General features: G+C 41.6%; 1 protein-coding gene across 2 annotated transcripts; it reads left to right on the top strand.

Annotated features, from left to right (window-relative positions):
- Positions 1 to 1082: 1082 nt before the first annotated feature.
- LOC127350618 (WD repeat-containing protein 47-like) lies at positions 1083 to 14026 on the top strand. 2 transcript variants are annotated; one of them, XM_051377422.1, is made up of 16 exons: positions 1083 to 1352; positions 2597 to 2787; positions 3037 to 3120; positions 3595 to 3679; positions 3935 to 4243; positions 4364 to 4803; positions 7185 to 7281; positions 8303 to 8475; positions 8561 to 8800; positions 9261 to 9327; positions 9533 to 9690; positions 10118 to 10284; positions 10489 to 10659; positions 11229 to 11360; positions 11499 to 11717; positions 12131 to 14026. In XM_051377422.1, exons 2-16 carry the CDS (start codon positions 2630 to 2632, stop codon positions 12283 to 12285), a joined length of 2655 nt encoding a protein of 884 aa, XP_051233382.1. In that variant the 5' UTR covers positions 1083 to 1352; positions 2597 to 2629; the 3' UTR covers positions 12286 to 14026. The 2 variants fall into 2 exon arrangements, with proteins under 2 accessions (XP_051233382.1, XP_051233381.1); XM_051377421.1 differs by having other exon boundaries at positions 1085 to 1352; positions 10115 to 10284.
- Positions 14027 to 14172: the final 146 nt, after the last annotated feature.

Here is a 14172-nt window from a genome sequence, read left to right as displayed (position 1 = left end):
CCAGGTTACTATTGTCACTGTTGTTTACAAGCTTACAGTGCCTAATTGTGTATTATCCACCAACAAATTGACAAAATCTACATCCCAAGAAAAAGCTTTAGCCTTAGCCTTAGCTGTGTTTGGTAGAGCAGGAGATGAAGCTAAAAGATACATTTTAAACCCGTTAATGGTCAAGCCAGCTATTCCAGTAGTTCTTATTATGTTCAGTTGGGATCTGCATTGACCATGGTGCTGCAGTTGGATTAAATGATAAACTTCTTACAAAAGCCTCACAATGATTATCACTTTCTATTATCAAATTATTGTGGACTGTGATGAATAGTGAAGTGTCAATCCACTGAAACGCATTAAGGATAATGAAATCCTGCCTGTAAAAGCAGACTTGTTAAGGTTCCTTCCATTCATTGTAGCAGAGCCTTTCCAGTGAGCCAACATGCAGAATAGCAGCACCTTGACTATGTTTTTACCTGAAAGGTACAGAACCCCGATTCACAGGTGATTACCCCACTATTTTATGTCAGAATAGCTGCTGTGAAAAAGGTCTGTTGATTGTTTGGTTTGTCAAAATTCTGAAAACAGTAAGAGTGCAAAGTGACACCTTTGCAATGCTTGTTTTGTCCAACCAATAGTAGTTTAATAACAAAACATCCTAAGCTCTTCATAGTTTATTCGCATAAAAAGTAGGAAAGTACAGTACTTGAGTAAATATACTTAGTTACTTTCCTCCACTGCATTTGGGTGCTTTATATGGCATTTGTAGCTATGAATCCAGACATTCTTGGGGTGTGTGTGCATGATTTTGACTGCAGAGAATTCAGTTTTAACTCCAACCATTCAGCAAGAGTCTAGATGCTAAAACACTCAGGCAAAAACATCTATATACTATATATATATATATATATATATATATATATATATATATATATATATTAGCATATAGCTTAACGGCATTTACCAAGATCCATCAACTGATATACTTAAATTCCCGAGGGGGAAAACAGAATCGTTATCAGTTTATTTTCAATGATGATTGTGTTGATATTTTTTTCCTCACAGGTTTTAATGTCCCTCCACATCAGTTGAAAGTTGTGTACGGCTGCGTCGTAGGTGTGACCAGCGCGCGTCATCGCTACGGTTGATGATTGGTGGTTTGCGGCTGCGTCCGCATGGCAACCGCGAGCTGTGTACAAAAAAGAAGGCAGAAGTGACCTTTCTGGAAACGCTGGCCGGGATTTCAACCCCCAAAACAACCGTCCCCGTCCTCCCTCTTCGCGCACACCGTTACATTTGGAGACTGCAGACGCGTCGGAGCGGGGTTTTTAATGCGGCGTTTCGTTGGCGCAAACTGACAGGTGAGGAGTTGGCACGGATTCACGGTGGTGTGTTAGCCTGTTCCACCGGTGTGTTAGTCCTGCACGATATCCTGCACATTATAAAAGGGGGGAAATATCTGCATGCTGCTCCACTGAACGTCTGTGTGTGTGTGTGTGTGTGAGCGCTGTAGCCTATGTGCTGTGCTGTCATGCTCCAGTAAATAAGGTGTGTCTGTCTGAGCGCGGATAAAAGTACTGAGGCTGTCAGCTTTGGGCCGCAGACCCGCTGCTGTCACATCCAGGACCATCCGGGGGGGGAGACAGACAGGGCGGTGTCACCGACTGCTCTGCCTCCAGTACACACACCCCGAGGCATCACAGCTTCCCCCCCCATCACACAAAATGAAAGACACCTTTGTGTCTTGTGTAGCTCCCTATGTGATGTCGCTGTGGTTAACCATTTACAGCCAGACCGAAATGATCTGCAAGATAATTATTACGAGGATCATGGGAAAATATCCACTGTGTAAGAATATTATTGTGCAGTAAGGTCATTTTTAAATGTTTAATGTATAATAGACACTGCAAGCCCCCATGTGATTGTTAGGATAAGGATGCTACAGCACCAGTTTGGATATGTTTGTGCCAAAAGATTTGAAAACCTACCAGAGAGCTCACTCTTTTCACTAACTATTTAGAGGGACAGGCACACCAGAATTCACATTTAAGTATAAAATAAAATAACATTTAAAGCAGATCAGTGTTGTACTGGGCAGCTGAACACACTAGAAGCATGCATGCAGGAGTTTTGCAGCAATACACTGTAACTGGTCCTCAGCGTGTAAACCAGTGTGTGCCAGTGTGGAAGAGAAGCCTGTGTGTGTATTTGTCAGTGTTTACATAATTAGCATTGATCTTTTAAGCTGTCTGTGTCACCCTCTCTGCTCGTTTCACACACATCTCAGTGCACACAGTGACAGATAATGCTGTTTAGTAACTATTGGTCAACAGAGAACTTATCTGCAATGTTTTTTCAATCTAAGAAGAAGCTCATGTTTTTACCTTTTTACCAAATTTGGCAGCAGATACATCTGAAAAACCTTAAAAAGATAGTGTTTGGGGCAGGCAACAACACATATTGTTATGTTGGTAATGATCTGAGATTTCTGGGGTAGTTATACAGACACTAGGAATTGACAAAATCCTTGTTGGTTCAACAAATCAGTTCAATCAAAGTAATCTTTGTAAGTATACGTTTTTCTTCCCTCCTATCTGCACGGCAGCCAGCTGTTAGCTGCCACCACAGACTTGCAATCATGACGGCAGAGGAGACAATCAGCATCAAGGAGGCAGAGGTGATCAAGGTGATGCTGGACTTTCTGAACTCCAGGAAGCTGCACATCAGCATGCTGGCCTTAGAGAAGGAGAGCGGTGTCATTAATGGACTCTACTCTGATGACATGCTCTTCCTCAGGTATGGCTGTACAGCAGACTCGTGTTGGCAAATAGGAGAGAATAAAATCCTGAAAGGGGAGATTAGACTTTCAGGCGTATGTGTTTGTTAGGACCTGGGTTTGTACATGTGTCAGTCTCCACAGGTGCATGTTTCCTTCTATTGTATTTCATTACTTTTGACAGGCCTGATCTCAGTTATCTTATTTTAGATTAGATTTAGTTAGCTTTTCAGAGGCCTGTTAAAGTGTTCATTTGCTGCTTTCAACAGGCAACTCATTCTGGACGGTCAGTGGGAGGAGGTGATGCAGTTCATTCAACCTCTAGAAGGAATGGAGAAGTTTGACAAGAAAAGGTGAGAGGAATGATGTGGGGGTTATTCTAATCTGACAGTTTTTACTTTACAGCAACCCTTTAACTGCCCATAGCTGTCATCTGTAAGACCTATTTAAGGAGTGGGTTTTAGAGGGATAACCAGAGTGGCTTTGATCATTTGTCTATATTTTCAGTATATTATTAAGTACAGTATTTATGATGTTTTTCCCTCACTGGTGACTGAGTTGGACTGAGTTGGAAAAGCAGGAAACTGGTAGCTTTAGGGGCTGAATCAGGTCAGATCCCAGTACTGTGGCGCGATCATGTCATGTGACTGACATCCTCTGTTTCTTACCAGCCACTAAGCACTCACGCAATTAATTTTTAAACTCAGTTGTCCTATCTAATTAAATATCAAGGTTATCAAAATAATTCAACCCCCCAGGTCACATGATGGTTAATCAATTCATATCCTATAAAATATATTTCTTAATTCTGAGGTTTGTGTCTCCAGGTTCCGCTACATCGTTCTGAAGCAGAAGTTTCTGGAAGCTCTGTGTGTAAATAACGCCATGTCCGCTGCCGAAGACCCTCACAATGTACGTAAATATGTAATCAGGAAGCTAGCGTTGGCAATTTAAAAAATAGTCTGACTTAAATAAGATGAACAAAGATACAGCAGCCTGCAGGTTTTACTGGCTGCTATCCTTAAGGCCTTTTAAATATTGTCTGATATGCTACATTCTTATTGAACAGCTAATCCTCCTTCATTATCACACACATACCAGTGGGGTTCTGCAAAAAACATCTCAAGAACTATATTTGTACTCTTTGAACTTTTTTGTCAACTACAGCTGGAGCTCACCATGCAGGAGGCAGTCAAGTGCCTCCACAGTCTGGAGGAGTACTGCCCGACCAAGGAGGACTACAGCAAGCTATGTCTCCTCCTCACTCTGCCGCGCCTCACCCACCACGCAGAGTTCAAAGACTGGAACCCAAGCACGGCACGTGTCCACTGCTTCGAGGAAGCCTGTGCCATGGTGGCTGAATTCATCCCTGCTGACAGGAAGTTGAGCGAGGCGGGCTTCAGAGCGAGCGGGAACCGCCTCTTCCAGCTGCTCATCAAAGGGATCCTTTATGAGTGCTGCGTCGAGTTCTGTCAGGTAATAGGATTCCCCTTAAAATTAAGTTTTACAATTTGGTATGTCTGATTTCAAAATCATAAAGATTCAACAATTTGAGTCGAGGTTGATGGTCACAACTCCACTGTGTCTGTTTTCTAGAGTAAAGCAACTGGCGAGGAGATCACAGAGGGCGAGGTGTTGCTCGGCGTGGACTTGCTTTGCGGGAATGGCTGTGATGAACTGGACTTGTCGCTGCTCTCCTGGCTGCAGAACCTCTCTCCGGGTGCCTTCTCCTGCGCCTTCCAGCAGAAGACCCTCAATATCCACGTGGACCGTCTGGTGAAGCCCAGCAAGGCCGGCCACGCCGACCTCCTCACTCCGTTAATCAACCGCCTGTCCCCCTGCCCTACCTCACCCTTCCATCAGAGGCCTCATTCAGCGGACACCTACATGTCCAGATCCCTCAACCCAGCTTTGGACGGCCTGTCCCATGGTCTCGCAGCCCAAGACAAGAGAGGCATGGAGGCGAACATGAAGTCAGCCCTCAGTCGGAGCCTGGTGGAGAATAATGTGCATCAGCAGGACGATTCACCTGAGAGGTAAGTGTCAAAGCTTTAGCACACCTGGGACAAATGGTTTTTAGTGTTCTTCATGCTACAGAGGAAGATTTGTTTTGCAGTGATACATACGCATAATAGTATTGTAAAGCAAATGTATGGTATGCTTTCATTTATCTTTCATAAACCTCAGTCTTAAAGCACATAATAAAATTGATAAATTTATTGCAGTTTAGCAGTTTTTACTTCTGTTTTAAATACATTTTCAAGCCTCAGTTTGTTATATAATATACATATGTAGCATGCTTTAATCAATTCAAAAGAGATCCTGATACATAAATTAAGCTATACTTATTGTCAGATAATAGCTGCATTTACAAATATAAAAATATTGTTTATATGTAAAAATGTGTGATATGATAAGTTATATGTAGCAATCACCAGTATTAACAAGAAAACAATATCCTAAATCCTGACTATTCTATTGAAATCCCCTCAATGTAAAGTGGGTGTGTTTGTGTTTTTTCAGTCTTTCCCGGAGCTTTGTCAACAAGCTTACCCCATTAACACGTGCAACCTGAGGTATTAAACCCAGTGGTTGATCTTGTTGTATGACACAATCTGGAGCTCCATTAATCCCATTAGCCCTGCTTTAAAAGAGACATCCTGCCTCATCTGTCATCTCCTACAGGGCTGCTCAAAGCATTTTAAATTGCAGTTGAGTGTTGATGGATGCAATATAATCTAAAGCTTTCACCTAATGACTCATCATTGAAATGAGCTTTATACTAAACTAAGGCTGAAAATTCAAGTTACTTTTCCGAATAGTATTTTAGACTGAAGGGGACTGAAGTGCAGCTTTTTACTGCTTAAATGCCATGTTACTAGGGTCTCCATGTCTCATTTGGTCATTACTGTGGCCTCCTCCCTGGGTTCATGTCATAAATCCCTTCGTTATCAGTTAGTTTTAGGGCTGCACAATATGGTGAAATTATAATTTTGACAGATATTGCGATTGCAGTATGATTTGTCATTAGTGGGAATAATCAAAGTTTTATTAAATCTGGTGAACAAAGTCAGGGCATCTCTTCAGAATTACGATATTTTTATTATAATGCTGTTTGTCACATATTTTCCTTTATCAAAAAAATTGCAGCTTCTGCAATTTGGATATTGCACTAGGCCATATTGCGATTTTGCCCTAGTCAGTTTCTCTGCTGCGGAGTGGCCTCAGACAGCAGAAATTGCCAGCAAAAAATACCCCAACCCCCACAAAATTTGGCCCTTAGAGCTGCATCAAATAACCTAAAAATACTTAGGTGCACATGTGCATAGTCAGGGCATCACCAGCTACAGTAAAAGACAATCATGTGGTTAAAACACTTGGGAAGTAGGAAAGGATGTGTCCATTAAATCATTAGAGGTGAGCTGACAGGTGTGTTTTACAAGGTTACCCTCAAATAAAATGTTAAACCACTAAGTAATACATGCAGACAGGGTTCTGAGGTATCAAATGAAACGCTGTGCTGTAAAATAAGCAGTTTGTCAGACTGAATGTTGCCTGGGTTCCTCTGGCTCCACCTGCTGGATGCAACTGTTGTGCACAGCTGGTACAAAGTGAGCTCTACCATCACCAACTACTATCTAAGGATAAAATTCAAGAGTTCGACATCCTTTACAGGAATTTGTCTTGCGGTATGGTATTACTTAGTGCTGGGCGATATACCGAATCAACTGGTATACCAGTTTTAATTTCCCCTATGAAATTAATTTTCCGTATCGCGCCATACTGTTGCATAGCTGAAGCAACTGTTATAAATTATTTGTTTCTTGTGCAATAAAACATTTGAGAAATATCCCTTTTGAATACTTAAATACTTTAAGTATTTTCTGTCAGTTTATATTGTTTATACAATTATTTTAAAATATTTTCTTTTGAAAAGGAAGCAATGTTAAAGCTATTGGCGTATCTTTTTTTATTTTTCAGTTCTGTTATGTTGCAGTTTGCACAATAAAAATTGCATCATATATTGTATTATTATGTGGGCATGAAAACCCTATATAGATCAAATATTCTATGTTTGTGCTCCTGACAGTAAATATAAGCCACTATAAACCTATATAAAGGCTCCGTCTTGCAAAAATAAACAAATATGGAGATATACAGTGAAACTGCCAGAATCTTGTGGAAATACTGTGGTCATACCGCCCAGCACTATATGGTATGCAATGTTATGCACGATTAACCCTAATGACAAAACAACAAATTAATCTTTGATTTAAAACAAATATAAACAAATGTTTTTGTTTAATTGAATGCTATGGCGTCGCCAGTTTGATTTACTTCTTACTTCACCTCAATCATCAATTTGAGATGTAAAAAATTGGTTGTGAATTGACAAGCATATTTTCCTGACATATAGGAAGCACCCACAGGGACTGGATGGACCCAACACCACACGCACACCTCTGACCCCTGGAAAAGATGGTGGGCCACCCTGCAGCACAGAATCAAATGAGGTAATAAGAGCTGCAGACTATAAACACTGCCTTCTTGTATGAGTGGTGTGGTACATTATAGATCTTACATAGATCAATGATAAGCACGAAGACATTCCAGATGTGGAGGAGTACAGTGTCTCACCTTTGGTTGCTCAGGCTTAATTGGTTTCATGACTCATAAAAAGAAGTAGCCATGGTTGTCTGTCCGGTCACTTGAGTCAAAGTCAAAGTCAGTCTTCACTCTGCACTCATTACTACAGATTTAAGAGATTTGGAATAGATTCCCCCTGAACCCTTGAGCCATCTCGTCTCCACACCTCCACTGCCTCATAAATCCTTCCCCAATTCTCTACTACACCTGTCCAAGAAGCACCAGCGCCCTCCTGCTCCCCTGCCCCAGTGAAAAGGGTGGAGGTCATGGACACTGGAGGAAGATAATGTGGTTTGATGTGCGGTCACACCCAAGATGGCCTACGGTTACCATCATCGCTCATCTTTATGCATCCCAGCTCCCATCTAGAGGAGCAAAGTAGCTTGAGATTGGATTGTTGTGTGTGTGTGTGTGTGTGTGTGTGTGTGTGTGTGTGTGTGTGTGTGTGTGTGTGTGTGTGTGTGTGTGAGAGAGTTGAAGGGGAATATACCGTAGACCCGCTGGATATGATGAGGTCCTTGAAAACTTTTTATGGGTTGGATGATGGAGGACGAGTCCTTGGGAGTTGAAGAGTTGTCAGTAGTTGCTCTTTGGAGCGAGTTTGTCTATTATAATAATTGTGTGTGTGTGTGTGTGTGTGTGTGTGTGTGTGTGTGTGTGTGTGTGTGTGTGTGTGTTTGTGTACTGGCACAATGAGCACTGCCAATTGATGAAGCAGAGAATACTGGAATGCAATAATAGATATCATTCAAGTTACAGGGCTTATTCAGGCAGAACAAATACTGTCAAAATACTGCTTCAGAGTGTTCTATATCTTCCGCAAAAACAAGCTTTACAGTGAGTTTATTTTTTCATGGTGACTCACTTTGTGCGTGTGTGTTTGTCCAGCGTCTTGACTCCACAGAGCACGTCCAGGAGTATTACCGGCAGCGTCTCCGTGTCCAGCAGCATCTGGAGCAGAAGCAGCAACAGCGACAGCTTTACCAGCAGATGCTGCTGGAGGGAGGAGTGAAGCCGCAGGACGGAGCCCAAAACAACCTCACCGAGACCTTCCTCAGCAGGTATGGAAGTCATATTGTGTGATTTAATGAATGAAACACGACCATAGTGCTGCCTTGTTGACAAAGAGATCTTGTTTTTGTCTAGATCAATTCAGAAGTTGGAGGAGATGAACGTGGGCATCGACCACAGAGGAGATGAGGTGATGACGCATCTGGGCCAGCAGTGGAACAGCGCCAGCACTTCCAGTCCCAAAAACACCCGCCACACCCCTGACACCGGGCCACCAAAGGACAAGCCAGGTGGGAGGGTCAGCAGCACCCCGTTAATGACTGGGAGCCATGGCTTGCCTTCCCTGAGCGAGTCCCCGGTTCCTGCCAGTCACAGGTAAATACCCGCCTGTGTTATATTTGGCTTTAGCTTTGATAGGATAGGATAGGATATCTATATTAAAGGTCCAGTGTCGTAGGTATGTTTTCTTAATCACCTGAAAATAAGAATCGTTGTTATTACCTTAGAATGAGCTGTTCTTATCTACAGTGGGGGCCGGGTCCTCTTCCACAGAGTCCGCCATGTTTAACCGCCATGTTTCTACAGTAGCCGAAAACAGACAAACCAAACCCAAACAATAAAGAGGGTGTATCTTGTGAGTTTTGTAGCCACCAGAGTTTCTCTACAGGCTTTAAATAAGAGAGTGAGCAGTGGGGGTTGTAATCTGCCACTACACTGCTAGATGCCACTAAATCCTACACACTGGACCTTTTAAGGAGTTACCAATTAGGAAATAATACAAAATAAATAATACTGTTATAGAATGTATTTACCTTTCTAGCTCTGTTATTTTCAGTGCTGAGAAGATCAGAGGGTCAGCCCAAGATGATTCTGGCGGCTCTGCGACACGAAACTCTCAAGAGGTACAGCAACCTGCTAAAGTATTATTTTGTTTGCTATGAGTGTTTTCAGTCATTTAACTATTAGTTGCATTGTTTGTCTTTGTAATAAATGCTATAAAATATCTACACATTTGTTTGTTTTTCTTGTTTTCTAAAGGGTTGTCTTAAGGATATTTGTGTTGTGAAAAAACCTTAACTAGGCTGTTATTTTTCTGATCTTCAACAGCCGGGGAAATCCAAAACACAGTTTATCAAAGTGAACCAGCTCGAGGACACGCAGGCAGTGCGTGCGGTGGCCTTCCATCCCTCTGGAGCTCTCTATGCCGTCGGCTCCAACTCAAAAACGCTGAGAGTCTGTGCCTACCCAGAAACACTCAACACCAGGTAGGAACCATTCACTGCCTGTGAAACAAATCCAAACAATGAGACATTATTACAAGATGACAGTTTGTTTATGTACTGGAACACTAGAAGTTGGCTTCATAGAACACACAGACAGGAAACACTTACACTGGCAGTATGGGGATTATTGTAAATGTGCGCACGAGTACTCAGGGGATTTTAGAGACGTGAGCAATTTTGACCAAGGAAAGCAAAAGGAAACTAAATTCATGAAGACTGAACCAGCATTTTGTGAGAAGAAGCAAAAATGTGTGTGAGAAAACAAAAATGGTGGATGAACAATTTTTCAAAGTCAATGGTCAAAATATTTAAATACAGGTTGCAATTTTTCCCACAATTATTAAACTGAAATTTCACTTCCTACGTATTTCTGTCTGTCTGTCTGGTATTTTCTTTGCCCATTCAGCAGTTCTGGTGCAGTCAAGCAGCCGGTGGTACGTTTCAGGAGGAACAAACACCACAAGGGCTCAATCTACTGTGTAGCATGGAGCCACTGCGGACAACTGTTGGCTACTGGATCCAATGATAAATATGTCAAAGTCCTGCCTTTCAATGCTGACAGCTGCAATGCTACAGGTACTATTTTATGTGTTTTAGTGTGTACGTGATAAGTAATGTCCATTTTCAGAGCCACTTTCCTGCCTTGAACAGTATAGACCTGTGTTTGAATGATCACCTTCACATACAGTTTAAAGAAGAACAATTGAGAGAAGGCAATTCACCATTCTCCTGATATTGATGTAACTGTGTTTCCACCCAAAATGTACATTTCTGATTCAGGCCCAGACCTGGAGTTCAGCATGCATGATGGTACCATTAGGGACCTGGCCTTCATGGAGGGCCCTGAGAGTGGAGGATCCATCTTGATCAGTGCCGGGGCCGGAGACTGCAACATCTACACAACAGACTGTCAGAGAGGACAGGGCCTTCACGCCCTGAGCGGACACACCGGTACGTTAGCAACAGCTCTTCCCCTGCAGTTACGAAATAAACCGTAGGGTTTTGAATTCTGCTGAAGAGCTGCTAGACTCTGCCGCCAAAATTCCACCAGGTGCTGCTTTATGAAGCACAGCGTTTTCAGAGCATCTTGCCTACCCGACGTTGTTGATTGTGTATTTTGTTATTTTTCCTTGATATTATTGCTTCACTTTGTAGGTAGGCTACATAGTTAAATGTTATTGTTTTTAATTGTGTTTATTGTTGTTATTTTATACTTTTTTTGATGTAAAGAAAAGGAATCAAAGTCTGCACGGGGTATTTATTTTGAAAATTGACCGGATTCTCTATGGCATTTCTGCACCTGACTTCCTGCCAGTGCGATCTGATCTGCAGTTCCGGCATATTCTCAGCATTTGGTGGAATCACAAGCATTTTCTAGAACTGGCATAATCTGCTCCAGCAGTCGTAGTGCAGCCGCGCCCCTGGTGGATTTTGGCCTAGGAACAGTACCTTGAGATAGTAGTACAGGAAGGTGAAGATCTCACATATCCCGTAATTAAGATTCCATTTTGCTTGAACAGGTCACATTTTGACTCTATACACGTGGGGAGGGTGGATGATTGCTTCTGGGTCCCAGGACAAGACAGTCCGGTTCTGGGATTTGCGGGTTCCCAGCTGTGTCCGGGTGGTGGGCACAACTCTGCACGGCTCAGGTGAGTCACAGCATGACTCTCACTAGAGGGATCATTTTTACCACACTTTTTGAGTTTAAATCTTGGTAAAGAAAAAAACCAAATTGTAAGCTGCAGCCAGTCACAGCAAACCTCTTACTTATTACCACTCTCACACAGGAAGTGCAGTTGCTTCGGTGGCAGTGGATCCCAGCGGCCGCCTGCTGGCCACAGGTCAGGAGGACAGTACCTGCATGTTGTATGACATCAAAGGAGGCCGTATAGTCCAGACATACCGCCCCCACAGCAGTGACATTCGCTCAGTGCGCTTCTCACCTGGAGCCCATCATCTCCTCACCGGCTCTTATGACAACAAAATCATCATCAGTGACCTTCAAGGTAGAAACTCTACAAAATGACTTACAGTACAGTGTAACATAATACACATACTCTAAAAAGAGTTTAAAAAAAAAAATATATATATATATATATATATATAATTTGAATTAAATGTTTGATTTTGAATAGGTTACTTGATGCCCCTTATTTTGTATTTCAAGATTTACACCATGTTCAATTATAAATTTATAATTAAATTAAATTAATTAATGAAAATTTTGACAATACAAAAAAAGCAGTTAAACTGTATTTTTTTTTTTTTCAGTTCATGAGAAATGTTCCTTTTTATTACCATTGAAAGAGTCATATACTCGCATATATTTGATCATTTGGCCTCCAGTGCTGTCAGTGTCTGGTGTCTGATCCCATTGTTAGCCTCTCCTGTGTGACACTGTTCTTTTCTCTGACCCCAGGTGACCTAACAAAGCCCCTCCCTCAGACCGTGGCAGGGGAGCACTGGGACAAGGTGATCCAGTGTAGGTGGCACCCCCATGACCGGACCTTCCTTTCCTCCTCTGCAGATCGAACTGTCATCCTCTGGACACCAGGCCCCTCAGCTATTCACTAGAGAGAGACTGGTTACCAGCAGCAGGAAGCACAAGAACACGGTGTCTGCAGACATCCCAGCATGGGATCACTAATTGCAGATGCCTGTGTGTATGGATGGATGTTTGTGTGCAAACATACTGTGAGCATCAAGCTGTTTGTGCTGCTCAGTTTAGAGTTAAGTGTGTGTGTGTGTGTGTGTGTGTGTGTGTGTGTGTGTGTGTGTGTGTGTGTGTGTGTGTGTGTGTGTGTGTGTGTGTGTGTGTGTGTGTGTGTGTGTGTGTGTGTGTGTGTGTGTGTGTGTGTGTGTGTGTGTATAAATTGTGTTAGAGATGTGTGTTTGAGGTGGAAAATCCAGTCACTTTAAAGTCTTGGTTGTGCACGTGTGTTTTAAATACTACTGTATATGTCTGGTGTGTGTGATAGCAAATGCAGCATTCTGACAATATGTGTTTGTATTTGGCTTTGCAGTTTGAGTGTAATTATCATAAAACAAATTAAAAAGGAAACTAATCAGAACAAGACAGAACATTAAATATTAGCTTGAATTCATATGAGGTTCAGAACCTATTTAGGGTATGTGTGCGTGTGATCACTTAATACCTCTTCTTTTTTAAGTAAAGCACGAAGATTAACCCTTTGGAGCCTACAAAGATTAAGTTTGAACATAGAGATAACTGATAATGCCTGTATTGAAAGGCCTGAGTCAGTTCACTGCAAGCACTTCACATAATTTTTTTTTTTCTCACAATGCCAAACTACATTTTAGTGAGCTATAGTCAGAACTTGGTCAAAATAAAACAAAATATGAAGGTCACTTTAGAAGGGAAAGCACTGCTGTTTCTATAGTTTCTATACGTAGCAGTGAGCTGGACTCGATATTGTGGAAAGAAGCCACATTTGGTTATGCATATCATAATGTGCCTTTTTTGTAGCATTTGTATAGATTTGTGGATGTGTGGATTGGTCAAAAGATTTATTTATTTATTTGCAGTTTTATTTTGATATTTTCTCATATGCCTTGTCATCTGTAAATTCTTGCAATGTCACTGTAATGCGGAAAATGACCATTCATTGGCATTTGTGCACACTTGTATAAATTCCACATCTGTTACTATTGAAAAAGTCATAATAATTAGTGCTTTACACAATGTTTAAAATACATCATGTTTAGTTTTGGAATTTCAGTCATATGGAAATGTGTCACAGACAGACAAAAAAAATTTTTAACTGTTGTGTTCCAGACAAACTAAATAGATAAACTGCAACATGGGAACAAGAAAATGTTTGGTCTGAAGTTTTAGCAACCTAAAAAAAAAACAAGTGTTCCAGACGACATTTAGTGGTGTAGAGTAAACTTTAAAATGGAATATATTGCCAATCAGACAGCATCTCCTATACAAAATGACCAAAGAAGTGAAATTGTCCGTCCGAAGTCTAAACAATGGTAAAAAGGCACTTTAAAGATAGGAATGCTCCTGGACCGCACAATGTGAAAGCACAAATCTGGTCACATCACTTCTACAAATAAGGATCTAAGGAACTTTTACCGTGCACCTATGCAGAAAGCTGATGGATTTGGGAGAGAAGAGTGTGTGTGGAAAAATATGTCATGGGTTATCATATTATGCATCATATTATCTGTGACTCACAATGGCATATTGAGTGTCATTTGAAACCTGTGTGGTTTTAAACAATGTTTGTGTACACAAATGTGGAATGAAAGGGTACAAACTGAATAATAAAATAGTGGCTGTCTAATACCACATGTTGCACTTGCTCATGATTTAATATAGGTAGTTTTAGGTTACACTTTAGATACAAACTGCCCATGCACACAGGTAGGTGCAGGATGCACACACAACAGAAAAGAATCTAATGGTGCACTTACTGTAGATGCCAGGCATGA

The sequence above is a fragment of the Dicentrarchus labrax genome, unplaced genomic scaffold, assembly GCF_905237075.1.
Source record: "Dicentrarchus labrax unplaced genomic scaffold, dlabrax2021, whole genome shotgun sequence".
NCBI classification, from domain to species: Eukaryota; Metazoa; Chordata; class Actinopteri; family Moronidae; genus Dicentrarchus; species Dicentrarchus labrax.
The sequence above is the reverse complement of the archived record's forward strand: the minus strand, read 5'-3'. Positions and strand labels throughout refer to the sequence as shown.